The 24,741-nt window shown below is 46.3% G+C and overlaps 8 protein-coding genes across 8 annotated transcripts; 5 read left to right on the forward strand and 3 right to left on the reverse strand.

The window, feature by feature from the left end:
* The first annotated feature begins 1,783 nt into the window (after nucleotides 1-1,783).
* Nucleotides 1,784-3,492, forward strand: BKA67DRAFT_576796 (uncharacterized protein). The gene is made up of 3 exons (XM_046103594.1): nucleotides 1,784-2,428; nucleotides 2,499-2,593; nucleotides 2,654-3,492. Exons 1-3 carry the CDS (start codon nucleotides 2,194-2,196, stop codon nucleotides 3,116-3,118), a joined length of 795 nt encoding a protein of 264 aa, XP_045955612.1. The 5' UTR covers nucleotides 1,784-2,193; the 3' UTR covers nucleotides 3,119-3,492.
* A 543-nt stretch (nucleotides 3,493-4,035) lies between these two features.
* BKA67DRAFT_694320 (cytochrome P450) lies at nucleotides 4,036-5,722 on the reverse strand (the record flags this gene model as incomplete). The annotated part of the gene is made up of 4 exons (XM_046109265.1): nucleotides 4,036-4,930; nucleotides 5,004-5,377; nucleotides 5,442-5,490; nucleotides 5,544-5,722. 4 exons carry the CDS (start codon nucleotides 5,720-5,722, stop codon nucleotides 4,036-4,038), a joined length of 1,497 nt encoding a protein of 498 aa, XP_045955613.1.
* Nucleotides 5,723-6,111: 389 nt separating this feature from the next.
* Nucleotides 6,112-8,412, forward strand: BKA67DRAFT_682245 (pyridoxal phosphate-dependent transferase; the record flags this gene model as incomplete). Its single annotated transcript, XM_046108946.1, has 9 exons — nucleotides 6,112-6,632; nucleotides 6,689-6,742; nucleotides 6,804-6,949; nucleotides 7,025-7,167; nucleotides 7,223-7,234; nucleotides 7,292-7,335; nucleotides 7,390-7,546; nucleotides 7,639-7,887; nucleotides 7,968-8,412. Exons 1-9 carry the CDS (start codon nucleotides 6,518-6,520, stop codon nucleotides 8,410-8,412), a joined length of 1,365 nt encoding a protein of 454 aa, XP_045955614.1. The 5' UTR covers nucleotides 6,112-6,517.
* A 675-nt stretch (nucleotides 8,413-9,087) lies between these two features.
* BKA67DRAFT_628378 (cytochrome P450) lies at nucleotides 9,088-10,801 on the reverse strand (the record flags this gene model as incomplete). The annotated part of the gene is made up of 3 exons (XM_046105568.1): nucleotides 10,522-10,801; nucleotides 10,100-10,459; nucleotides 9,088-9,994 (listed from the first exon to the last, which is right to left on the reverse strand). Exons 1-3 carry the CDS (start codon nucleotides 10,707-10,709, stop codon nucleotides 9,088-9,090), a joined length of 1,455 nt encoding a protein of 484 aa, XP_045955615.1. The 5' UTR covers nucleotides 10,710-10,801.
* A 119-nt stretch (nucleotides 10,802-10,920) lies between these two features.
* Nucleotides 10,921-13,272, forward strand: BKA67DRAFT_609806 (putative amp dependent CoA ligase). Its single transcript, XM_046105382.1, has 6 exons — nucleotides 10,921-11,370; nucleotides 11,450-11,854; nucleotides 11,940-12,185; nucleotides 12,257-12,419; nucleotides 12,491-12,813; nucleotides 12,876-13,272. Exons 1-6 carry the CDS (start codon nucleotides 11,089-11,091, stop codon nucleotides 13,185-13,187), a joined length of 1,731 nt encoding a protein of 576 aa, XP_045955616.1. The 5' UTR covers nucleotides 10,921-11,088; the 3' UTR covers nucleotides 13,188-13,272.
* Nucleotides 13,273-18,278: 5,006 nt separating this feature from the next.
* BKA67DRAFT_522634 (glutamate decarboxylase) lies at nucleotides 18,279-19,830 on the forward strand (the record flags this gene model as incomplete). Its single annotated transcript, XM_046098391.1, has 3 exons — nucleotides 18,279-18,490; nucleotides 18,567-19,276; nucleotides 19,340-19,830. 3 exons carry the CDS (start codon nucleotides 18,279-18,281, stop codon nucleotides 19,828-19,830), a joined length of 1,413 nt encoding a protein of 470 aa, XP_045955617.1.
* Nucleotides 19,831-20,317: 487 nt separating this feature from the next.
* Nucleotides 20,318-22,043, reverse strand: BKA67DRAFT_522386 (cytochrome P450; the record flags this gene model as incomplete). Its single annotated transcript, XM_046098367.1, has 3 exons — nucleotides 20,318-20,727; nucleotides 20,798-21,416; nucleotides 21,717-22,043. The coding sequence occupies 3 exons, from the start codon at nucleotides 22,041-22,043 to the stop codon at nucleotides 20,318-20,320; spliced, it is 1,356 nt and encodes a 451-aa protein (XP_045955618.1).
* A 465-nt stretch (nucleotides 22,044-22,508) lies between these two features.
* On the forward strand, nucleotides 22,509-24,692 carry BKA67DRAFT_381525 (cytochrome P450). The gene is made up of 6 exons (XM_046096550.1): nucleotides 22,509-22,892; nucleotides 22,953-23,169; nucleotides 23,238-23,315; nucleotides 23,384-23,754; nucleotides 23,819-24,017; nucleotides 24,109-24,692. The coding sequence occupies exons 1-6, from the start codon at nucleotides 22,650-22,652 to the stop codon at nucleotides 24,519-24,521; spliced, it is 1,521 nt and encodes a 506-aa protein (XP_045955619.1). The 5' UTR covers nucleotides 22,509-22,649; the 3' UTR covers nucleotides 24,522-24,692.
* Nucleotides 24,693-24,741: the final 49 nt, after the last annotated feature.

Genomic DNA, 24,741 nt, shown 5'->3' on the forward strand with positions numbered 1-24,741 from the left:
GTTCAAGTATGAGTATATAAATAGCCCTCACAGAAGCATTCTATATATCTCGGGGAAGTATTGTACCAAAAAAAAAAGCACTGGTCATAGCTTCCCATACAGAAATCCTTTGCGCGTAGCTATGAATGGGTCAGACAACTGTTGAACAAAAGACAACAATATCGGTTATACAAATGTTGCTAGCACCTATATATGATGAAACAATGTCCTAAAATGTGTAGAGGCTTGTCCATCCATAGTGCTTCAATTTTTGAATCATAGTTGGGAATACTAGAGCTGCGAATCCGGAATACATGGCTTATTACAACGAAGCATTGCATAGATGGTTCTCAACACGGCAGTCATCGCTACAAACCTCTTGATTGACGGCTCGTGTAAGCTAGAAGTGACAGTAATAGCTTGTGCCTCTCGCAATTAAAAGTTAAGTCATGAATGATTTTAGTCTTCATGTAATTCTGGTGCCGTTTCAGGCCATTGCGCTACCGAAAAATTGTTTTTCAAGCGGTCCATTGCCAAAGATAATGCTACACTGTACCACCGATTGCTCTAACCTTACATCTGTATTCAGGACGTAAGCGGAACTAAACGGCCCGCTGGAATATCTGACCTGGGTGTCGGATTTTTGAAGATATCCACATTGTACATGATGGGTGTGCAGCCGTTTCGATGCCCAGGCGAAAACAAAGAGACATTGACGCTAGAACTGGATAATGGGGAGGTTTTTTATTGTCATATTGACTCCAAAGAAAACGCTACTCTTGTACAATCGTCTACCTCAACATCCGATAGCTTGTAATGATTTGGCCTTTTGAGGGACTGATGTGAAAAAATCTGGGTTCTTTTCGACCTGGGGTGTACGAGTAATAGTTGTTGGTTAAATCTCCGAGTTGTCCGAGGTCGTGGAGGATCACTAACCTAGACTAGTGTGACTTGTGATAACGGTGGAACTACAACGAATAATTGAATCAAACAAGGATTATTCTGCCGACTGCATCGAATGAGGCCGCGATCAAGTCCCACCTAGATACTTGATTTACAATTGGCAGGGGGAGATTCGAGGCAGGCAACGAAGCCCCCAGGCCACCAGGCGGCGTAGTGGGGTAGACGGTAGATACAAAGAGTCAGTGCACACTCTGAGGTTAGTGTCTGTTCCTTCAGGTTGCCTTCTTGTCATAATGTCTGATTATCTAGCGCTTATGACAAACAGTGCAATGACAGTCGAGGTCATTACGCGTGGTTTTTTTTTTTTTTTTTTTGGTCTAATGAAACGTTAGTAAGATTGAATGTTCGTGGGTCTGCAGAGGACGAAGTAAACTGGACACTCCCATGTTCATGTACCCTTTTGTATTTATTATAACAACAAAATATGATAATGTTTTTTAGGAGATATAAATATACGGGTTTGTTCGGCGACCAATCGCCATGATACCACTTTAATCTTATTAACTTGTAATGTTGTTCTATGTAGTCTTGTGGCAGCCAAAGCTAGAGCCTTTGGTGAGACTTGATGACCCATGTCCATTCTCCGCCGGGGGTCACTATGTCGTCTCATCCTTATGCTCGTACCCACTGCTGCAGGGGATTCCCAACGTAGGGTGTGATGTGTTGTGGATGATGAAACTATATGCGAACTACGCGAACGACGGGGTTCTTTTCAGGCGACACACTGCAGGCCGTTGGGATGGCACTCCCTGTAATTGGCTAAAAAGGTTTTCGTTTCCCAAAGGATCGGGCATCAAATCCTCTGGTATGATGAGCTTTGCTCAAACTTCGCGTAATACCAATCGCAATCCCTTGGTGTCTAACGGTCGCATGATTGATCCACAATGGTGCAGATCTGGAGCTATGGATTCATGTGCTTATGTGATACTTCTAGGTACGTGTATCGACGGTACTCGGATCTGAAGCTGTACCTTTACTGAGTACATTTACATACTGTATCCTTCACACCTGGTTACCGAAGGATCATTCTGGGGTGAGGCCCAGACTAGTGCGGGGTTCATGTATGCGTCGGTCGCGAGCAGTCGTCTATTACCTTACTGTAAGCCTTGGCTTCCAATCGTGTACTACCATCACCACGTCCATGAGGATAGACCAATGTATAAAATGCAAAGTTACATGATTGTCGTCCTCGTTTCTTTTGCCATTGCTATTGGCTGAAAGTCAATCAGTCAACATCCCTCCTCCGAAAACATGTTCGAAAGCGCCGTGACACACGAGACTGAGCGTTCGCCTATCCTGAACCACACCGCCGACTACTTCTGCAACGTGGATGGCGTCGCTCTAGAAAGTGCTGCAGATTTTGGGACTGTACAAATGCCAAGTCAATTACTTGACTGTGACTTCTCCGCGCTAGACGGTTATCCCTCAAATCCAGCTGCAACACAGTGGCCCATGTTGAGTCCCTTATCGATGCTTCATTCCACAGGTTGGTTCAAAGCCCTCAAAGTGTGATCCTTCAATGAGCCAATTAACTTACTGGTTGAATTCTTGGTTAGAAAGTTCAACGCACTCGAACATGTTGGCTGAGGTAGTTCCCGAAGCCTCGCTGAGATCCGGTACATCCCGTAGCAACGAGCCTAACATACAGAAGGTAGGAACCCTATACTGAAACCATGTCGAACAATCAGCGTTCTCATAGTCTTTGCTACAGGGCAATCAACCCCGCAAGCAGAATGGAAGTCAGAGACGTCATTACGCAGTGGAGAAACGCTATCGATCTACCCTGGATAGCAAGTATGCGGCTCTCGCCCGGACGCTGTCGAGCGAGGCCGCGCAACGAATTTGTCGAACCGATTCACAGGAATGGACAGTACAACTGGACAGACCTCCTTACTCTGGACCTAATGATGAGCCAGCGACGACGGGTAGCCGACAACGCAAGACGGCCACGCTCTCTGTGACAATCGAGACCATCAACATACTGACCAGGTGCTGCCGCCGGGAAGCCATGAAACTGAAACAGTTGCAGTGTGATGTTCAGGATATGCGCAATCGTATGCAACAGATGATAAAGGCGAACGCACCAGTGAGTCGCGAGCAACCACAAAAACAACAAGACCAACAACAGGAACAACAACATGAACAACAACAGGAACAACAGCACAGTGGCGTATAGCTGTATGGACCAATGTCTGTAAAACAAGCAATGCATTACCAGAACTCAACGTAGCCAATAGCTTGTTTGTTGGAGAAGACACTGATGGCATAGCCTAACGTTAATCAGAACCGGCCCTCACCTCCACGGTCAATCGAGTCAGCTAGCCTTGACTGATGTTAGAGATTTGCCCTACGGACGGGTTTAAGGACGCGCACGTGTCAGCGGTTAGGAATGAGAACCCCTGCTAACAAGAATTGGCCGGGCAGTGTGCGTGTATAACTATGTGGACATTTCATGCACAATAACTGTACTTTCTTGAAAAACAACAGCAGTCCTAGCAAGGTAGACGTACAGTATTAGAAACACAATACCATACTTTCTTTTTTCTCCTTCCCTCAGTTGCAATTCTATTTTATGCTGATGACTTCGCACCCCTTCACGGCCTCTCCCATCACGACCCTAACCACCGGCGCGTTGTAATGAATTTATGCGCCGCGCTTTCACCAATTTGGAACAGCTTCCCATCTGGCCTTGGGTTGAAATACATACGGCCTCTGGTCAGACACAAGCTCTATCACGTTCTATTGCGGTTGCTGGCGCCAAACCAACAGAGCCCTTTTTGTGCTGGAAGGACCTGTACTTTGCACATATTTTAGATAAATTCCAGCTCCCCTATAATCTTACTTGATTTTGAGCACTTCCCAAATGCGTTCTATGTATTGAGAAGGCTATTAAAACCTAAGCAACGACTGGTTCCTACTCGACATGGGACGAGCCCTGTGGATGGCATACCTATGAGTATACAGAGAACTAACTTGGTTATTGACCCATGATCAGTTTAGGGTACCAACATAATTTGATCGTTATCTGGTCGCGGGCCGGAGAAACGGGAAGAAAATACTCCACCCAATCTGGGTAATCGACGCATTATGTCCTCATCCCGATACGAGAGGCACTGCTGTCTTGCTTGTACCAGTCACAACTCTCCACTTCCCAAGTCCCTGATTTCGTGGGCTGACTTTCAGGTACACCTTCTCACTCGCGGTGGGTAATGTGGCTATTTCCAGCCACCGCACCACCGGCTCATCCTTCCAGTCTCTGCCATTCGCTGACGTGAGATTGACTCTTGACACCATTATGGCCATAAGAACTAGGATGCCTGTCGAGATGAATTGACGAGTGGGACAAATGTGAGGGGCTGACCCCCATGGTAGAAAATTGCTCGGCAGAATCTTTGTCTCGGTTGCGCCAGGCACAAAACGGTACGGGTCAAACACGCTGGCTTGGGGGCCCCATATCTGAGTGTTGTGGTGGATAGGCTTGGCGGGAAGGTAGAGCAAATTGCCCTTCTTGAGGAGGTATTGGCCATCTAGGAGGGTATCTTCTAAAACCATGCGTGACGTGGACAACATGTGACGCGTGCGTTGGGTCTCTTGGTACGCCGATAGCAAGAGGTGACACTTAGTTTTGACAGCTGAGATGTCCAGAATAAACCCATCATTAGACTTCTGTAGGGCGTGATCAGCAACTTCTTGTCTGATTGCTTCTAGAAGGTCAGGACGAGAAAAGATCTCGTAGATGGTCCAGTATAGCGTGGGAACGATATTGAAATTGCCATCGTTAAGAAAGGCCTGCATTTTCAGGCCATCCTCCTCACTGATACCCCCTTCTCGAAGGACCTTCTGGCGCTCTCTCACCAGATACGATACGTCCTCGGGCAGATTCTCGAAATACTTCCCGAGGGCGTCTACTACCTTGGCACGAGCATTGTAACCCTTGCGTAAAGGATCTACCTTTATGTGGATACCGGGTCTATGTCTGTCCCAATCCCTTGTTCTCTTAGTATTTTGTTCGAGCTAGCCAATTTAAAAAATTAAAAGGGGCAGGTGATCGATAAGCTTACCACATAGCAGTCTCCATTTCAGGGTCTCTGAACGGATGCTGCATGCCATAGAATCCTGCGCTGGTGCCTTGTAAGATAACATGCTTCACCCAGTCGAGCAATTCGATTTCGTCTTGTAGTTCCACAATCTTTGTAACTTCATTGATTGACTGTGTGCCCATCCTAAGATTTTGCTCATCGAGGTGGAGACCTGGAGCAAGTGCTTCTCTAGTGCGGTCGCGAAAACCCTCCAGCACCTCTCCATCAAAAAGTGCATTGCCTTCGGTACTTGCACCGGAGTGTATACTGTTCGCACTTTGAAGAATGGGCCCTACCGACAAGGTTTTCGACTTCTGCATGACATTCAGGAGCCGCGGAGCGTGAGTAATGTATACCTTGAAGTTTTTCGGAGATGTCAGAGCTCAAATTTATGGCAGTTGCAATATCGAAAACTAATACCTTAAAGTTTAAGATGCCGACTGTATAAATCTCTGCATTCACATTTTTGCTATCCAACTTAATAAGAGTGCCAAAGGCTCATCTATAGAGATCATATCTTACCCTGCCAGGTTAAGATAATCAAACCCGTGGTATAAGGCTCCCAAAAGATGGCCGATGACAGGTATATCGGGTGTCACGCGGCGTGGCTCTCGTGGGTCGTCAAGCTTTGTGAAGAAGAATTCTATACTGTACGCGAAGATGATGCACCCAGCGATGATGACTGCGGCTTCGTGAAGCATTCTGATTGGCTAGCTGAGCGATCAAGTAAGTATAAAGTGAGGTTATTATTGAGTTGGCGCCTGGGCAAAAGGAACCTTGGCTGGTATAGTTTTAATGTGAATTATGAGAGACACTATCCAACCATGTAACATAGCGCTAGGATTAAAGGATCATTTAACATTGATAACTGCATGTTCAATATTTCTCAATTTCTACTATATGCAGTAGAAGCTTGCATACTGTGCCTCTCACCCCACCCTAAAACTTCAGCGTGGGACAGTATTGTTGCAACGAGGTTCTGTAATAGTTCCGTCGCAGGGCAGGGCAGCAGACTTAAGCCACTACATTATGGGAACGCAAATTGAAATTCGAGTTGTGCAAAGCGCCAGATTCGCCGAGAAGCGGAGTAGTTACTGCTACAATATCCCAGTCGTACAAAAGGTGAAATTTGTTAGTACATAAGAGCCACTCTTGTTCCTGCATTCCTGCAATGTATTCGAGAATCATTCCATGGGACGCGGCCGCCGCAGAAGTCCACCTCCATGAATACTAGTTCTACACTAGACTAAGTCACAAATTGCGCAACTCGGTGCTCTATATCGTTTTGCGTTGCTGATAGCGATTAGCTATCATTGAAAGCGCTGCTATCGGATCGAATAAGTAGTTAATGATTTTACCGAATGCCCCTATCGGTATGAGGAATGAATTACCCCTTGTATTTGAGACTTGCTGCTCTTGAAAGCTATTTCTGCCCGTATGTGTCTTTATCGTGAAATCACTACTCCACATCGCAGTTAGAGAATACGAGTTCCGCCATGGCCGTCGCGACCGCAGCGCAGGTCCACGGAGAGTCACCTCCCAAAGATATCCGGATTTTCAACAGCACGGAATTGCTCTCACAGCGTGTGCGCAAATGGCAGCCTCCAGCCAGTCTGAGTCCCCATCGCACTGCAGTGAATGCAGTATTGACTGACAACGTTCGGTAGTTTCGAGTCTTCTCCCTCTTGAGGCTGTGCCGGGCATGATCTCCCTCATCGTGGGTAAGCAAATGGTACTGCTTATACGGTACGATCCTGGGCAGTTGTTAACTATGCAATTTAGGAAAGCCCAACCCTGACTGCTTCCCATTTTCCAGTATCTCAATAGGTCTCAAGGGCACCAATGAGCAACTCATATTGAATGAGACAGATCTGCATGATGCTTTTCAGTATGCCCTGCTACCCGGCGGCATCCCAGAATTGCGCCAGGTAAGAGTGAAACGCTAGCCGACTTTCCCATGGCTTCCCATTATGGCTTTAGCAGTCTTCTCACGTCCAGTTTAGTGGTTTGAGGAATTCCAGGCGAGGATACACGGCCCAGGGCCAGTCGGAACATGGGGCTGTGCGATTGGCAGTGGCAGTCAGGACCTCTTGTACAAAGCGTTCCAAGTGTTTACGGATCCAGGTGACTACGTTCTCATTGATACGTATGCATGAATCCAATAATATCCATAATGTTTTATTGCTGACCAATTGTGACAGGCCGGCATACTCGTAAGGCGAACCCCCAGGTTAGAAGCATGATTTCACGTTTAACATATGCTTTTCCAGGGGTACTCTGGGATTCCTTAGTGCAGATTGTCACAATCTTGTGGGTAGGTAACAAGCGCGGTTAACGTGACTAGACCGGCCGCTAACTATCCAGTTAGAGGTATTATCTGATGCTGAAGGCTTAAACCCAACGGAGCTCGAAATAGTCCTTTCTCAATGGCCTGACCATAAGCGTCGACCCCGTATCCTATATACCGTCCCAACAGGTTCCAACCCAACTGGGCGGTCATGTACTCAGGCACGCAAGATCGAAATGTTGGTAGAGTTTCTTTTAATGTTTCTTCCTTTTATCCCTTCCTATAATAGGTTACTAGCACTCGCTCGTGGGTAGCTGATTCACATCACAGCCTGCGTCTCGCTAAAAAGTTTAACTTCCTCATCTTTGAAGACGATGCTTACTATTTCCTGGATTTTGCGGATCCTGCTGTCAAGGCTCGCAGCTATGTGTCCCTGGAGGCCGAGGTCAACGGCGAAACCGGCCGTGTACTGCGATTTGACTCTCTAAGTAAGATTGTGAGCGCTGGGATGCGCCTAGGATTCCTTACCACATCACCGTCCATCTTGCAAAAGGTCAACATGATCACCGGAAACACGAAGTAAGTTGATAGTATGGAAGAGAATGAGACTTTTACCAAAAGTTCCGAAGAAGACTCCCTGGATACTAATTTCACTCCAGCCTCCAAGCCGCTTCAACCTCCCAGGTTATCGCCCTAGCTCTATTAAGGCATTGGGGCCACGAGGGATTTCTCACACACACATCCAATGCGGCAGAGTTCTATCGCCATAAGCGGGACATGCTGGTTGCCGCGGCTGAACGGTATCTCCAAGACAAGGCCACATGGGAAGTTCCCACTGCCGGCATGTTTCTTTGGATCAAGTTGCTGCTCCCGCCTGGTCGTGACAGCTTTGAAGTATTGACTAGTTTTTCTAGCGCGGCTGGTGTCATCGCCGTTCCGGGGATGGCATTTATGCCCAGCCGGAGCAAGACATGTCAGCTTCGGCTAAGCTTTAGTTTGGTCACGGAGGATGAGGCCAATGAAGCATGTAGGCGAATCGCGACCTTGGTAGAAAGTGCCTTCACAGAAGCAGCCAAGGGGAATCATACGTGGTCTGATGAATAGAAACATCCATGGGTGACCAAGAACAAGAATTTTAGAGGTCTGTCATAGACGATGGGTGCATAGGAAAATTTCAAGCAGCTTATGCATCTACATTCTCATGTCCAGATCTATCCTGAAGTTGAATGCGGTTGTCATAAATCATATCATCATGTCGGTATGTAAGACTCACTATAAAGTGTCAACCACATGTGATACGCGGTATTGAGAAACGATTCATTGAGACTAAATAAATATGCAACCATTTCAACACAAAGAAATGATTATTTAGATTAATAAAGTCATCGAGGGCTGCTAGGTAACCAATGGGTGTTCACTGCTGTTCACCAGCAAAGGGAATGGGCATTCGCCATTTTGGGCTGGCACTTGTCGGGATGTTTATATGTGAAGTCCCATACGGAAGTTCACTTTGCTCCTCCGTGCGGTAGGCTCGACAGACGTCAAGTGGAGCACAAGAAATCACTAATTGAGTGACTTCTGAAAGCCGGGCAAAATTCTATCGCCTCCGGCGGCCGATCATCAGACGTCGATTTCAAACAAAATGGATGAGTATGACTTGATTCCATAGACATGCAGATTGCCCCAACCCACGACATCAACAGGCCTTGGCAACTCCAGTCATGTATCACTTGATTATTGGAATAGGTTGAGCTCCACTAAATTAAAATGCCAGCGCTTTCATCCAGATGCCAGGGATATCCTGGATTTGCTCTTCCCTATCATGACAGTCCAGCTCTGCTTGCCTTCATCTCGAGTCGTGATTTTGAGACGTATATCCTGCTTAGGTCGTGGCAGGGTTGGTGTCCCCGACTTCACCGGCGGCGCCCGCTCCCAACCCCTTCCACTCACCGGTGTCAACTGCACCCGCAAAATCAATAAGGCCGCCGCGATTAGGATTTCTGTGGAGGCAAACTGACGAGCAGGACACAAATGAGGTGGTGACCCCCAAGGTAAGAAGGTGCTCGGCATGACTTTTGGTTTCGTTTCGCCATTCTTTGCTGGCACAAACCGATAGGGATCAAACACGTTGGCTTGGGAACCCCAGATTGATTGACTCTCGTGAACAGGTCGCACGGGCATCTGGAGATAGTTTCCTTTCTTGAGTAAATATTGGTCCAAAAGAGTATCTTCTGTGACCATGCGCCAAGCTACCTGTGAGTGTCTTGTACGTTGCGTTTCCTGATAAGCTGATAACAAGATATGGCATTCCGTCTGGAGAGCAGCAATATCGAGAACAAATCCAGTGCCATCATCGGACTTCCCCACTGCTTTATCTAACAACTCCTGACGGATAACTTCCAAGAGCTCAGGGCGAGAGTAGATCTCATGAACAGTCCAGAAGAGTGTGGGGACTGTATTGGGATATGCTGCATTGCTAAGGGTAGCTTGCATCTTGTAGGTGTCCTCTTCAGGGATACCACCCTCGCGGAGAAGCTTTTGGCGCTGTAGTATCAAATAGGAGACGTCGTCAGGTATATGCTTGAAATATTTGCGGAAAGCATCAAAAACTTTGGCCCGAGCTCTGTAGCCTTTGTAGAAGAGATCTAGCCCTAGCATTTGACCAGGTCTACGCTCCTCCCAAATCCTGGTTGTCCATTAGCTTGCTAAGAACGAACATTCAAGAAAACAGCTAAATTACCACAAAGCATCCTCTGTGTCACGATCTCTAAACGGATGTTGAAGACCATACAAACCCGCGGCCGTTGCCTGTACAATGGCGTGCTTTGCCCAGTGGAATAAATCCACTTCACTCTGTTGTACCATTTCCGTCACATGTATGAGCAGTTGATGGGCCATTCTAAGGTTTTGCATATCCAAATGAGGACCTGGTGTCAGCGCCTCTTTCGTGCGGAGGCTGAAGCTCTCCAGAAGACTTCCATCAAATAAGGCATGTGCATCTTTGCTCACAACCGTACTAGGAACTTTAAGAAACGGCGTGAAAGATAATGCCTTTGACTTTTGAACCAGGTGAGTGAGCCGGGTGGTTTGAGTAATATACACTTTAAAGTTTAAAATCCCAAGGGCGTAAATCTCTGCGTCCGTGTTCTTACTGGGAGTATCAACGTGAGCAGAAGAGGAGCTTAACTATGTTGTGAAAAAGCCTGATCTTACCTCAGAAGACTATAGTAGTTAAAGCCATAACGAAAAACCCCTAGGATATGGCCAATGACGGGCACCGGCACTTTTGGCGTTATTCGGCGGGGCTCCCGCGGGTCATCAAATTGATTGAAAATGAATTCAACACCATAGGCAAGGATGACAACTCCAGCGAGGAGGACGATTGAAGCTTCATACAGCATTTTGACAGACCTCTGCTAGTGACGGGGTTGAATTGAGGTGCAGTAAAATTTGATCGCCCGGTTATAGTCAAATTTACCTCTTCGTTCTCCAGCCAAGGTAGTGCATGAACAACTGAGCTGACTATGGTGGTGTGGTACCACTCAATTGGAGAACATTGCGTAGGATTGAGGGATTCTCGCACCTTCATCACGTATACTGTCACCCAACATGTATCACTGTCGTAGTAGATATGGCTACGAACAATCATTTGTTTGCTCTAGCATTTAGCGCACTGCTATTCAGTCAAGTAATACTTAGGGTTCCGTCACAAGAAACTTGTTTCCGATCAGCTGTGGAAGAGAGCAACCTGCCTACTGTTAATAATAGACGGAAAGCACCATGATCTTCCATCCACCTTCATGGCTACCGGCGATTGCACAAAACCTGACCGAGTTGGGCACGATAAGTGACTTTGTGCTTCGTGGGCCGCCAGGTGTTGCTTCCGAGTCTGAACTTGAGCCACCCGTTCTCACCTCTGCGGATGCGCAGAAATCGAAAACACCTCGCCAGATCGCTAAGGATGTTGAAGAATTAGCTGCTGGCCTCGCTCACGACTTGCAATGGTCGCCCAATGTGGATTTACCAGGGGGTAAGGTCGTCGCAATTTTGTCCGAGAATACGGTAAGATTCTATGCTTCATTGCCCCAAAAGAAAACTTCCGTGATTATTGGAGGTGTGCTGATTTGGAAAATGAGATAAGCTTGATTATCTGACCTACTGTTGGGCCATCCAACGTGTGGGAGGCACGTGTCTTCTTCTACATGCAACCACTTCACCAGAGGAGAATGCGAAACACCTGAGACATAGTAATTGCAATGTCCTTATTACATCTCCATCATTGCTTGACTCGGGTCGTGCTGCAACAGCTATTGCCAACGAATCCGGGCGGCGGTTGTATTTGACTGAGCCCGTGACCAGCGCGAAAACCAACGGCACTAATGAAACCAATAGCCCCAATGGCACCAAGGAGAAGTTGAAGACTATAAATGAGTTGCTAGCACTTGGCAGTTCCATAGATCATCTCCCAGTGTCCGATTGGTCCTCGAAAGAGTCCAAGTCTAAGATCGCATATCTGTGTCCGACGAGCGGAACATCTGGAGTTCAGGTAATACCCAGCATGATTCATACCTTAAAGTGTGGCAGGGAAAGTCGCTGGAAAGTCGCTGACAGAATGGCATTGCTGTATACAGAAACTTGCCCGCTTAACGCACGTTAGCATCATCGCCAACATCCTACAGCTAGTCGCACTAGAGCGCATATCCCGCCATCGCGATGTTGAGGTAGTGCTAGGCGTTTTGCCTATGAGTCATGTCCAAGGCATAGTCGCATCGCACACGTCCATATACGTACGGGATCATTTCATTTTGCATACAAAATTCGACATGAAGGAAACTCTGGCGTCTATCCAGACTCACCGCATTAACAGACTTTACTTGGTATTTGATCATTCTCTCCGCTTCAATGTCATCGCGATAGATCTTGTGCTTATAACTTGTTTTACTCTTAGGTACCCTCGGTGCTCTCCACCCTAATCGGCAATCCGTTTCTATTCAAGGCTTTTGACTTGTCGTCGGTTGATACTATCTATGTAGGCGCTGGTAGCGTGACCGCTGAATTATATGCCAAAACAAAAGCGGTACAGCCAGGCTGGAACATGGTCACCGGTTACGGTATTACAGGCTCTTATTCACTTTACTATACGAGGTGGAACCATACATGCTGACCGGAGACTGCACTGTAGGCTTAACGGAAAGTCCGGCAGCCGTCGCCATGAGTAGCCCGCACGAATACATCCCTGGCTCAGTTGGCGTATTGCTACCATCGTATAAAGCACGTCTGTGTCGGGAAGATGGCAGTGAGGTGGAGTCCTTTGACGTACCTGGTGAGTTGCTACTAGCGTCGCCTAATCAGGCAGATGGCTACCTTGGTGACGACGACGGAAAGGCAGCTACATTCAGAGAGGGCTGGCTGCACACTGGCGACATGGCTCTGTTTCGTAGGAGCCCTGAAGGCGATGCGCATTTGTGCATTGTTGATAGACTGAGAGATATGATAAAGGTCAAAGTAAGTCACTCTTCCTAGCCAGAGAACAATAATCTAGCTGATACCGATGATTTATCGTGTAGGGCATGCAGGTTGCGCCCGTTACCATTGAAGAATGCCTGCGGCAGCACCCTAGTGTAGCCGATGTAGCTGTCATTGGAGTGCCCGATGACTTGTTCGGGGAGCGACCAAAGGCATTCGTCATGCGCCCAAAACAAGTCGACCAAGGCGCCGACTTAATTGATCCGGATGAGCTTTTTGACCAATTGGATGACTTCATCGAGAGCAAGCTGACAGAGTCACACTGGATACGTGGAAGATATGAGATTCTTGAAATGCTTCCTCGCAACACGTCAGGCAAGGTATCCAAGGGTGTACTACGAATGAGGGGGTAAGGTTCATCCACATATTGCGCTGTATTGCTAGTGGGTTGGAAATTGCATTGTGTCACCTTGCGCGGGACTTTAGACTCTGACAAACAATGAAACACGAGTCACTGTACTCTATTTAAAGATAATAAAAAGGGGGAGGGGGGTAAGTAAGTACAATAAATTTGAAAATGCTCGTTGCCCTGTCTGGGCCATGTCCAAAAAGAACTACATATCACCTAATGGCGGCCTGGAATAAAAGCGGAGGTGACGATTACGATATCAGGTTGCAAAACCGTAAATAATACAACAGGCTTGCTTTATGCTAGCAGGGCGTACTCGTACTCTAGCCGCAAGGTAAAACTATAAGGTTAGATCTTGGTGTGTAATGAGCAAAGATGGTACATGAGTGTAGTTGTAAGATAAGGTGTTTAGGTCGATCTCCGAAATTGACTGTCTATGTGATGCAGAAAATTTAATCGTTCAAGCATTAGGTGTCGGGCCTGCGGCCATAAGAAACCAAGGTTCATGTTAGGTGAAGCGCTTCACCTCCACAGCTCAAAGAAAGATATTATGCACAGTTTTCTAAGGAGATTCAGTTCCAAAGGAGGACAGTAGAGAGTTTGTTGTTTTTGGCGCTTACTTGTAAAAGTCTATAAACGTAATCCACAAGCAAGCTGCCTCATTTCGATCATCTCTAATTATCAAGTATGAATTAACCAAACCATAGCAAAAGAAAGGAAGTTTAGCTGGTCGGTCTCGTTCAATATTCATGGTATGTTTGCGGCGAGAAAACATTCCCTTCTCCATCCTCTATTAATATTTACTATAGCTATTGCGGAAGTCTTGGAAATGCTAAATCATACGAGTTTGTGACGTAGCGAGTGCGGTGGTAGGGACAGGATACGACATATATAGAGTCGTACGATGTTCATGAGCTTATAAATTTGGCCACACAGGAGTTGATGTAGAAGTACGAAAAATAGGACAGGTGGATGAAGTTTTAAAGCGATTATTCGATTAATCAATATCATCACATACGGAAACAACAGAATGAGTAAGATCCGGGCTGAATATATGAAATATAGAGTGTTAGAATTAAGGAATGCCGTGCTAAACAGGGTACGCCCTGAGCCTTTCACGAGTGTGAATGAAATCGGTGTTATACTTAGCGATCAGGGAAAGTATAAAGAAGCCGAAACATTTTATGAGAAGACTATGAAGTTACCAGCGAGTGGTTTACTACTAGTTGATGGGGACTCGACGTAAATATTAGAGGCGATGGTATTTGTTGCGGCTTTCTACAAGTAGTTCCCTAGAGATGTGGGTGATATGGTGGTATACACAATACGTCAAGAATTGAACTAGAAGATTACGTTCGCAGTCGTGTTTCGCTGATTGAAAAGAAATGGAAACTCAATTTATAGCTGCACTGCTAGTTAATAAATCATGATAACCCGCCGATGAGCCTCTGCTTACATTTCACACTCGCCTTTCCTCAGTTTCCATCATATGAAAGTGTTGAACTAGTGTCCCAGCCACCTACATTTCGGGCTTCCTAGGCACCTATCATGTATATAACAGTGTGCTACCCCACGTATATCTACCTACTGATACTTAACTTAGTAATCGATCAATCTACTCCTCATAACCTCGTCCTATTTTGGTAAAGAGTACCTTTAGATACTCTTAATTTTGTTCGTTAATTTGTCGATACAAGGCGAAATAGTTTGATTTCAGCGAGCTAGGGTAATCCGTTGTACCCGATTTGAGTAATTAGATTACCTTACCATACTTATCTTATGACATCATGCCAGGTCCTATCAACACGCAATCTCTACAGATGATCAAACACCCATCGGGATACCCGAGGACGATTTGCATCAGGCGAGTGGAATTTAGGAATGATAAAAAGTTCCTCTCTATCCATATTGCTGTCTCTTTCTAGCATCCGTTAATAGACTTTTAAATCTAAATGTGTCTTTTGGGGAAGGGAACCATGTCCATATCTTATCTATGCTGGGGCACTTTGCGCCTTGTTATCCCTTTTCCCCTAGCCAAGGCTGTGCACTATTACTTAGTTCAGCGGACAAAACCACTAGTCAATGATGGTTCATCGTTTCATCAAAAGAGCAGTCGAGTTTTTTTGGCTTACAGCTCGCTAATGCCCACCGATTGATTTCACAGGTAGTCCGGCTGAGCTTTAATACAGATTCGACGCTGCGTTTGAGTCTTGTGCAACTCAACATGCTGACTGGGTGCTTATCATGGATAGCCATATTCAGAGGTAGTTGAAAGCAAATTTTATTCTCGGGAAGCTTCACAATATAGATCTTAACGGTAATGACCTTAACCTCGACGCTACTATGTACACGAAAGTTTATAATTACCCTGTGTTACATTTTGTGCTACTTGAAGAGGTATCATATGTCGTTGATCTTTGAGACCAAATGTAAATAACGGGCATTTGTCTTCATCTAATTTGAAATTGAATCACAACCACCATTCTACACCTCAGCTGTTTTAATATTTTAAAATAGGCATCTGTAATTTGAAGCTCGTTACCGCGATTTCAATTTTCTTGGCCACCAACGCTGTAGCAGACAATTGCGTTTCAGTGGTGCTATATTGTGGCCCTGATCTGGTTGCAACTGGTCTGTAATCACCAAACCACTAGTAATGGAAGGCCTAATATAGAATTCAATTGGAGGGAATTAACAACCTCAGACTGAGGAAACTATTTATTATAAAATTTGGTTGAGGTTGGCGGTGGGGAAAACGCCGTGTTTCTGTGCGATATTGGAGGAGTTCAAGGAGTGCTCTTATATATTGATTGGTGTGTAAATGGCTGCGTGACAGTAACATAGACTGATGGCCATTGCGGTTTAGTCAGCAATTATTTCCTGTCAATCTGGAATCAGGGAATAAGGAGGCATGCTTGCAAATTTCACTTGGCTGATTCGCACAGAGTTACACGGCAATACAGATGTGCTTTTGGTGGATATGTTTAGCATTCCTTGGATTATATATATCCAAACCTATTAGAAGCCAATACTCCGATATCATGTAAAAGCGTGTAAAGAACATATCTGATGAAGTATTAAAATTGTTTTGAGTATTGTGCGTTCGTGCGTGTGTGCAAGGCGGATACAATAGTTGGGCATTAGTCAGATAAGCGCTTCCCCTTATCTGTTTCGCCTGACTCTAAGTTATTTGAATGTATATCTTCAGTACTGTAAAATAAACTGACTCAAAGCTTGTATCGTAGGCATTATAGCCAGCCGAATACTGCTTATCAGCCAGATGGTGTCTAGCTTAGCCACTATGCCGAAGACGCCAGTCCGTCCTGATGACCAACCGATGCTAGCGGTAAGGTGAGTTGCGTTGGTGTTGGAACGGCGCTGATTGGCGAACCGAGGTTGAGACGGCCATACCTTTGCAAACGGAGGATTGCTGCAAGGCTGGCTACCCAGATTTCTTGCCACTGCGATTTTCACAACAGTTCGGAAGTGAAATCCCTACTGCAGCTATCCAGCATCAGCGCCCTTTGCCCAACCTTACTCTGCGTCTGAGCTGAAAACTATCACACAATGCCTTATAGCAATGTAGGGAGCACAAACGCGGATATCGCATGGCTGATCAGTGAACCTTGTTTTTCTGCCATGGTAATTTGTATCCAGATACCTAGCGCTCTGATCGGGTTTTTGCGAGGCATATTGATTACATCTTGGTTCTCAAATACATCACTTCACTAGTCACATGAAGAAAAATTTAAGACTGCCAGGATCTCGTAGTATGTACTTGTTAACGTCTTTAGAAAGCCGGCTGCCTATGTACATCAATATAATGCCAATTTCAAAGGCAAAATTATGTCTTTAAAGTCTACCTTCACTACGAGAATGGTACACAAACGATACCACTACTATTACGGACTTAATGATGAGTCTATATACTTAGTCACGTACTCGAGAACAGTCAAGAATTTCATTGTTACTACATCTATCGTTCTATTATAGGTTATGGTATCTCTGCAGTACTATACACACTTTTCATATATCTATTGTATATCTGTAAAGCCTATCAATACCATGCAGCACGATTGTGAGGGCTGGCTTGAGTTACCAAAGCCTAACGGCCCGTAAGCTGTACTTTGTCAGCCGAAAGTTCCAAAATTGGCACACTGGCTTTCTATAATGAAACTTTATCCCATAAAAGCGAAAGCTCACACTGTAAGTTTCTAAACTATTTTCGGTCTTACATTTGAACATTTTCTAAATATAATCTGTTTATGTCGTGTCCGCTTAGTGTATTACATAGCTACTCTCTCCTTTGCTGTATTCAAAATTTGATATTTGCGATATGAGCCGAACGACTGATTCCTTTCTATTGTGACTTTGTGCCCACTCCTTCATCTGTTGCGCATGTCTGAGATACCTCTCGCATTGATTCCATGCCTCAGTTCTTAAAATGGGGACTTCGGTATAAAAGACTTAGAAAGTGTAAATCGCCATTGAGCTAGTGCCCTGACGAAGAAAGCTACCTGAATCGATGTCAAAAAAACCACAAGCGGCGGCGACGAATCTTCTATAACGGCATGCGTGAGAACATGACCCCACCTGATAGGACAGAATCAAACAGTATAATTTAAGCTGCGATCGCCTGCAATCCTTGTATTGAGTGAAACTTCTTACAAATCAAAGCTAGCGTCAATACTCTAACACGATCATGATGACAGCTCCACACTTATGTATTCGTAGTACAGAGGTTCTCTTGAAGGATTACAGGAATGATGATTCTGAAATTTCATCTCATTATCTGATCATGACGGGAAAGTTTACACATATCAATTGAAACTATTCCATATATAGCCTTCAGCAGCTATATTGTATAGCAGCTTCGATACTAAACTTAATCATGTTCCACGAGTAAAAGAGATAAAATGCGGTCGATCAAGCGGACGCTAGCCATGTATTGGGCTTAGGCTTATTTGGGACGAAAAGAAATATATGTCGTAACTGCGAAGCAACCGGATTTCTACGGACCGGCTTGATTGTCTGGGTGAATAGATGAACTAATAACTTGATACCTCTTGACCCCATTTGCAATTGCCGCAAAGTCATGGGTGACGCTGAGCTGATTGATATTCCCCATGGCTGGGATCCAGGCACATCGCCAGGATCAAATTCAAATAGGCTTGATAATGGAATAGTCGGGCAAGACGATTTTCACGGGCTGCCCAGGAACCACATTCCGGAAGATGAGATGCCGCCCGAGATTGCCGTCCGGAAGATTCAGCATGACCTTGCCATGGATGGAACTCCGGCTCTGAAGTATGTTCAAGGCGAATAGTCCGAATCCTGCTGGTGTTAATGGTGCAATACACACACTAACTTTATCCTCACCTAGCCTTGGGTCTTTCGTGACGACACACATGGATGAACATGCCAGAGAACTTATAGTAGACGGGTTGAGTAAGAACTTCGTCCATTATGAGTCGTACCCCATCACCGCCGATATTCACAATCGCTGTCTCAACATGATCGCCAACCTCTTCCATGCCCCAGACTCGGGAAGGTCCAGCGACGCTGTCGGTACTAGCACAATAGGCTCGTCCGAAGCTATTTTGCTGGCGACACTCGCCATGAAGAAACGCTGGGTCAACAGACAAAAGGTCGCTGGTAAGGATTACAGTGCACCCAATTTGATTATGAGCTCTACCATACAGGTATGTTGGAAAAAGGCGGCTCGATACTTCGACATTGAGGAGAGATACGTCTTTTGCGCCCGCGATTGCTACATCATTGACCCTCAGGCGGCTGTCGAACTTGTGGATGAGAATACGATTGGAATTTGCTCCATTTTAGGCACAACCTACACTGGCGAGTACGATGACATCAAAGCCATCAACGATCTACTGATCGAGAGGGACCTTGACGTTCCCATCCATGTTGATGCTGCGTCTGGGGGATTCGTCGCTCCATTCGTTGAACCTGACCTAGTCTGGGACTTTCGCCTTGAAAAAGTTGTCTCAATCAATGTCTCTGGCCACAAGTATGGACTTGTGTATGCTGGCATTGGCTGGGCCATCTGGCGGAGTGCAGAATACCTGCCCAAAGGTAAGGTCATTACCATGGCATGTGGGCATTCTTCAACGATCGCACATCTAAGTTTTTCTATAGAGCTTATCTTCGAAATGAATTATCTCGGCACAGAGCAGACCTCTGTCACTCTCAACTTTTCCCGTAGTGCTTCACCCATCATCAGTCAATACTACCGGCTAATTAGCCTTGGTATGGAAGGCTATCGACGGGTCATGGTGGACCTTTTCCGCGTAGCAGAATACCTCGCCTTGCACCTAGAAGAGATGGGCACGTTCATACTTTTGTGCAAGAAACGCCAGCAGCGACTCCCACTCATAGCATTTCGCCTCGATATGACCAATAACTACCAGTTCGATGAGTTCACCTTGTCACACAAGCTGCGTCAACAGGGTGGCTGGGTAGTACCAGCGTATACTATGGCACCGCACAACGAAGACGTGAAGATTCTTCGCGTGGTAGTGCGAGAAGACTTCTCGAAGGCCCGCTGCGATGCTTTTATTGTCGATCTTCATTTGGCTTTGCACTCCTTGAACATGCAAAATACATCCACATCGTTCAAAGTTACGTAGGAGGATATTGAAGGGTATCAGAGCTCATTAGCAGTAATGAAGCACTATGAATCGAATTAAAGAATATTGATGTATATTTAGGAACCAACTTTTTATATTATCTACCGAATCTTATTCGTTTCTTCAAATTTGTTGTTATAAATCATTGCTTTCATTCGTTCATTCTAGTCACACAGAATATTTCTTTGTTTTACTACTTTCGAAAAACTTAGCTTATTTTAGGATACACAGCGTCTATAATCAGAGTCACAATTTTTAACTTCTAAGAGAATACAAAATTTCCAGAAATAGCCGAATGCTTTGTTTACCAGTTAAATACACTTCCGCAGTGGGCAGTCTTCATTCAATTCTTAAGTATAAAGTCACATGCCTTAAATATACAGCAAGCGCTTTCTAAGGGTTCGTTATTCATGGCCTTTTATATTTGTTTTATTTATATGTCTGATCATTATGCTGTTTGTCAACTGAAGAGAGCTATATGAGAGCCTCATCTCTCCTTGAAAAGGAAAGTGGCCATGACATTTGGATTAGAGTTGGCGTTTTCGGCAAGATCCGGCGGCCGACTTTCCACACCTTCTGGAAATTTGATGTCGTATTTGGTGACAAGGTGAATGAAGATGAGCTTGATGATTTCTTGCGCAAGGAAGCGACCGGGACAGGCGTGCGACCCGCTTCCCCACGGCAGCATATCATCCTGTAGGGAGGCGAAATGAAACTTTGTGGCGTCGCCTTCCTCGCGCATGCGCTTCCAACGGTTGGCTTCGAACTGAAGAGCGTTGTCGTGCAGGTCAGAGTCACGCCCTAGTAGACGGCTGGGCACGACGATTGAAGTGCCAGCTGGGATCCGCAGACCGTCTTTGAAGGTATAATCCACGATTGCTCTGCGCTGCATAGTGTCTGAGAGCATGTGTTAGCCAACGTGTCCGGAGGAATTTCTCTGAATGCGAGCGGGAACGTTTCTACGAACTATATTGAAAATTATTCAGCCGTTGGCTCTCTTTCATGAAGCTGTCCAAAAGCCGTAGCGCGCTAAGGGACTGGCGCGTCCAGCTGCCGTACTCAGCATACACTTTCGAAATCTCGTCCCGAACTTCAGCCAGCGTTTTGGGGTGATCGACAAGGTCCAAAAGGATGGAGAGAGTTGTAAGTGCAATACTGTGGACGGAGGCAGCCACGAGGAATGCTTCATCCTGCATTATTCGACCAGCGCTGACACGCTTGTTTTCGGACAGATACGAGTCTACGAGCCACTGGACGCCATCGTTGTATCCTGTCTCCTGTCCACCCGCGCGGTTACGGGTATTTGCGATGCGGGCCTCTATCACAGGTTTTATAATAGCTTCACCCTTGCGACGGGCCTCGTAAATGGCTTTCACATCCTTGTCCAGGTATCTGGATGTCCAACGAAGCAGAGGGTGATAGGTATCGCGAACACGCGCCGAAGCCGCAAAACCGGCTTGAAAGTACGCTGTTACTACCGCATGCCACTCCTCGTTGTCCCATAACTCAGGCCCCAGCAGCACCCGTGCCATTACCCGAGAAATAAGTGGCAAAAGAAGTGCAAACCCATTGAATGGGGTCCAATCCTGGCTGGGTGGGATAAGTGCCGGGATCAGCTTATCGCAGGCTTGCTGAATGGGCTGAATTAATTCATCTAATTGTGCAATGTCCCGTCAGTTACTCTGAGTGGGAGATAAATGTCTTTCCAAAGCTGGAAACAACTCACTGAGCGATTTGTTCAAGTCTTGCCGTACAAGATGAATTACGCGATCAGTCACGAGAGGAGCGCCGATGTCCTCAGCAATAGTGGACTGCCCCAAGTAAGAATGTCAGCCGCACTGCGAAAAGGCGAGACTATGCGCCGAAAAGTATATTGCTTTATCTACCTTATTAAGATAACTCAAGAAACTGAGCTTGGACGAGCTTGCGCGGCGAACTTCCTCAAGATACTTGACTGGAAGGACGACAATAGGACGGGCTGCATCCGTATAGTTAAACATGGAAAATGGCAAGCCTTTCTTTGAATACTGCTCGTACCCCTGTGCCAGAAGATTTCCCGTATCGAGGGTGTAACGCTGGGGCGAGTTGTCACCATCTGGGAAGCTGAGGTATGGTATATTCAGACTGGACTTTCTCGTCAGCTTGGCTGTGTGCCGAATAATAAGCCAAGCCACCACGGCCAGCGCCGAGGTGGATATGAGGGCCGTCAACATTATGCAGGTGTCGTTATCAATGGCTTCAGAAAATGCAGATTCAAGAGTCCATTGGTTTCTGCTTCTGTAATCACATCACGAAGTAATTGGTATTTTCATCTAATGATAGGCAAAAATCGGTCACGGTTGGTGGTACCATTGTCTGTCTTGAAGTGTGAGTTGATTGTAAGTGGCGCCACCAGGCAAACCAACTCCAATACTGGTTCCGCTTTCATTATGGGGGGTTGTCAATATTGGCCGCATTAAGACCCTCGGCACCCGTGTACAGACAAACCATTGAACAATGATTTACGAGACTCTAAAGAAAGCGTGATCCTTGAATCCAGCCTTTGTGGAATGACCTACAATTTCTCGCCCATCGTGCACCTTTATATAATCTTGCTAGTTAGCTCGCGGGATTCTAGGATCGCCAAGTACAGCTTACGCTTTAATCTGCAGATAATCTCACTGCTCTTGCATTCGTACAAAAATTATATGGGCGGAAGTTAGACCCCCTGACAATATTATTTTGCTGCTGTTCCATAGCTGTTGCGTAAGTCGCAGTACGTCATTTCCATCTCTAGCCAGTACATTGTGAATACGCTTTGCAGCGCTTCTTTCTACGCTATGAGCACTCTGTATACCCCGCTCTTAGCAAGGCTAGCAACGATCAAGGCCGATGTGAATTATTCTACTTTGTGCGTCTTGCTCGTTGCTGCATTGCTGGCGGCGATAAGAGGCATCGTATCGAGAAGGAAATCATGGATCAGGGTAGGGCGCTCGCCGGGTCTCTTCGGATTGAACAAAAAAGCCGCGGCGCAAGACTTTCGACAAAAGGGACGAGCAATGGTGCGAGCTGGCTACACAGAGGTGTGCGAATACCTATCCAACCTAGGGAGCCTATGATTTTACTTACATCTTCGACAACAGCATAAGGGCAAGAACTTCGTCATTCAGACGGCCGAAAAGGAGCAGTTGGTCATTGCGCCAAATTTCCTGCCCGAGATACGTATGCTACCCGAGACCAAGATAAGCCACTCCCAGGTGCTTATGGATTATTGGGTGGGCGAGCATATTGGCGGGGATATTGCTATGGGGGGCCAGCAGCATATTGAGGCTGTCCGTGGTCCTCTAACGCGGAGTCTTAGTAAGATAGCATTTATTGTGCACTTGCAGGCCTCCAAATGCTTTCACTAACATGTCTTTTCTTGCTAGAAACAGTGGTACCCATAATGCACCGCGAATATCGGCGCACAAGCGAAGCCCTATTCAGTCAGGTTCCTAAAGATACCAGTATGTAGGGTTGTACAACATCGGCGGGAATAGGATAGCCCCCTTTTCTGACTGTGCGATTATGACAGAGCAGATGAACGTCCACCAATTCTGTTACGCCATGGTCCAGAGCTTAACCTCGACGGTGTTCATTGGCGAGGAGCTCGCCCATGGTGGTGACTGGGACAAGATTGTCATGGAGTACTTCCCCGAGGCCTGGCGCATTCGTGATGCACTGAAGCCTTGGCCCCGCGTCCTTCGGCCCCTCGTGAAACCCTTTCTTGTGCGCGACAACAAGCTGGAGGCGATTCTTACCAAGGCCGACCGATTCCTTGAGGAGCCAATTCGGAAGCGACTTCACCCGGATAATCAGGACGTCGATATTCTCAAGTTCCTGGCTGAGTACAATGAGTCTCCACGAAAGGTCGCCTTGCAGATAGTGGGAATTATTACAGGAGCAGTAAGTAGAGATCCGAACAATTCTTTACTGTCGTGCTATGTAATTAAAATGTTGTTGATCTTAGTTGAATACGTCGACTTATGCCATCACGCAAGCCATTAACGATCTTTGCGCGCATCCAGAGTATATTGCCGATATTCGTGCTGAAGCCGTGACAGCCCTGGCCAGTGAAAATATGCAATGGACGTTGGAAGTCAGCAAAAAGCTGCACCTGCTCGACGCGTTTCTGAAAGAGTCGCTGCGCATGATGGCGCCTGAAGGCTGTAAGTCTATCTATCGTGTATTGACAACGGGAACCGAAGCTTGCAGGAAAACAGTGATAAGAAAATAAACACGCCGACTAATCCATCTAAGTGGCTATTACACGGGTCGCAAAGTCTTCCTTCGGCCTTTCCGACGGGACGTGGATCCCACAAGGAACGTACATCGCGGTAGCCGGCGAGGCCATGGCTCTCGACCCGGACTTCTACCAGAACCCCGAGACGTTTGACGCCCGCCGCTTTCTCGACATCAAAGGTCTGCCGCTGTCGCCTGACCGCGAGTTCCACGGCATTGAGCCCGGTAACGGTATGTGGGGAAGTGGCCGCCTCACTTGTCCTGGGCGTCACTACGCCAGCGCCCTGGGAAAGATGATTGTGGCAAACTTATTACTCAAGTACGATATATCGCTTCCAGAGGGACAGAAAGAGCTGCGACCAGGCACAGAGATGGACGCCAATCTCTTGCCCGATATGACTCAAATGATTGTCCTGTCAGAACTTGAATAGATCATTATAGTGTTATGGGGTAATGCAGTATGGGAACTAACTGAAGGGACCTAAGAAAGGTGGCATTTGTGTCTAGCTGCAGGTGTAGTAATTGTTTCTATGATGGGCCTACAACCAATATGCAAAGGGACATGTGACGTTACATACATTACGTACTCTGTAAGGGACCCCATAAGCATATGAATCCTTACAAGTTCCAGTCTATGAAGATATATATTGA

Source organism: Truncatella angustata, assembly GCF_020726525.1.
Source record: "Truncatella angustata strain MPI-SDFR-AT-0073 chromosome Unknown BKA67scaffold_7, whole genome shotgun sequence".
Lineage (NCBI taxonomy): Eukaryota > Fungi > Ascomycota > Sordariomycetes > Amphisphaeriales > Sporocadaceae > Truncatella > Truncatella angustata.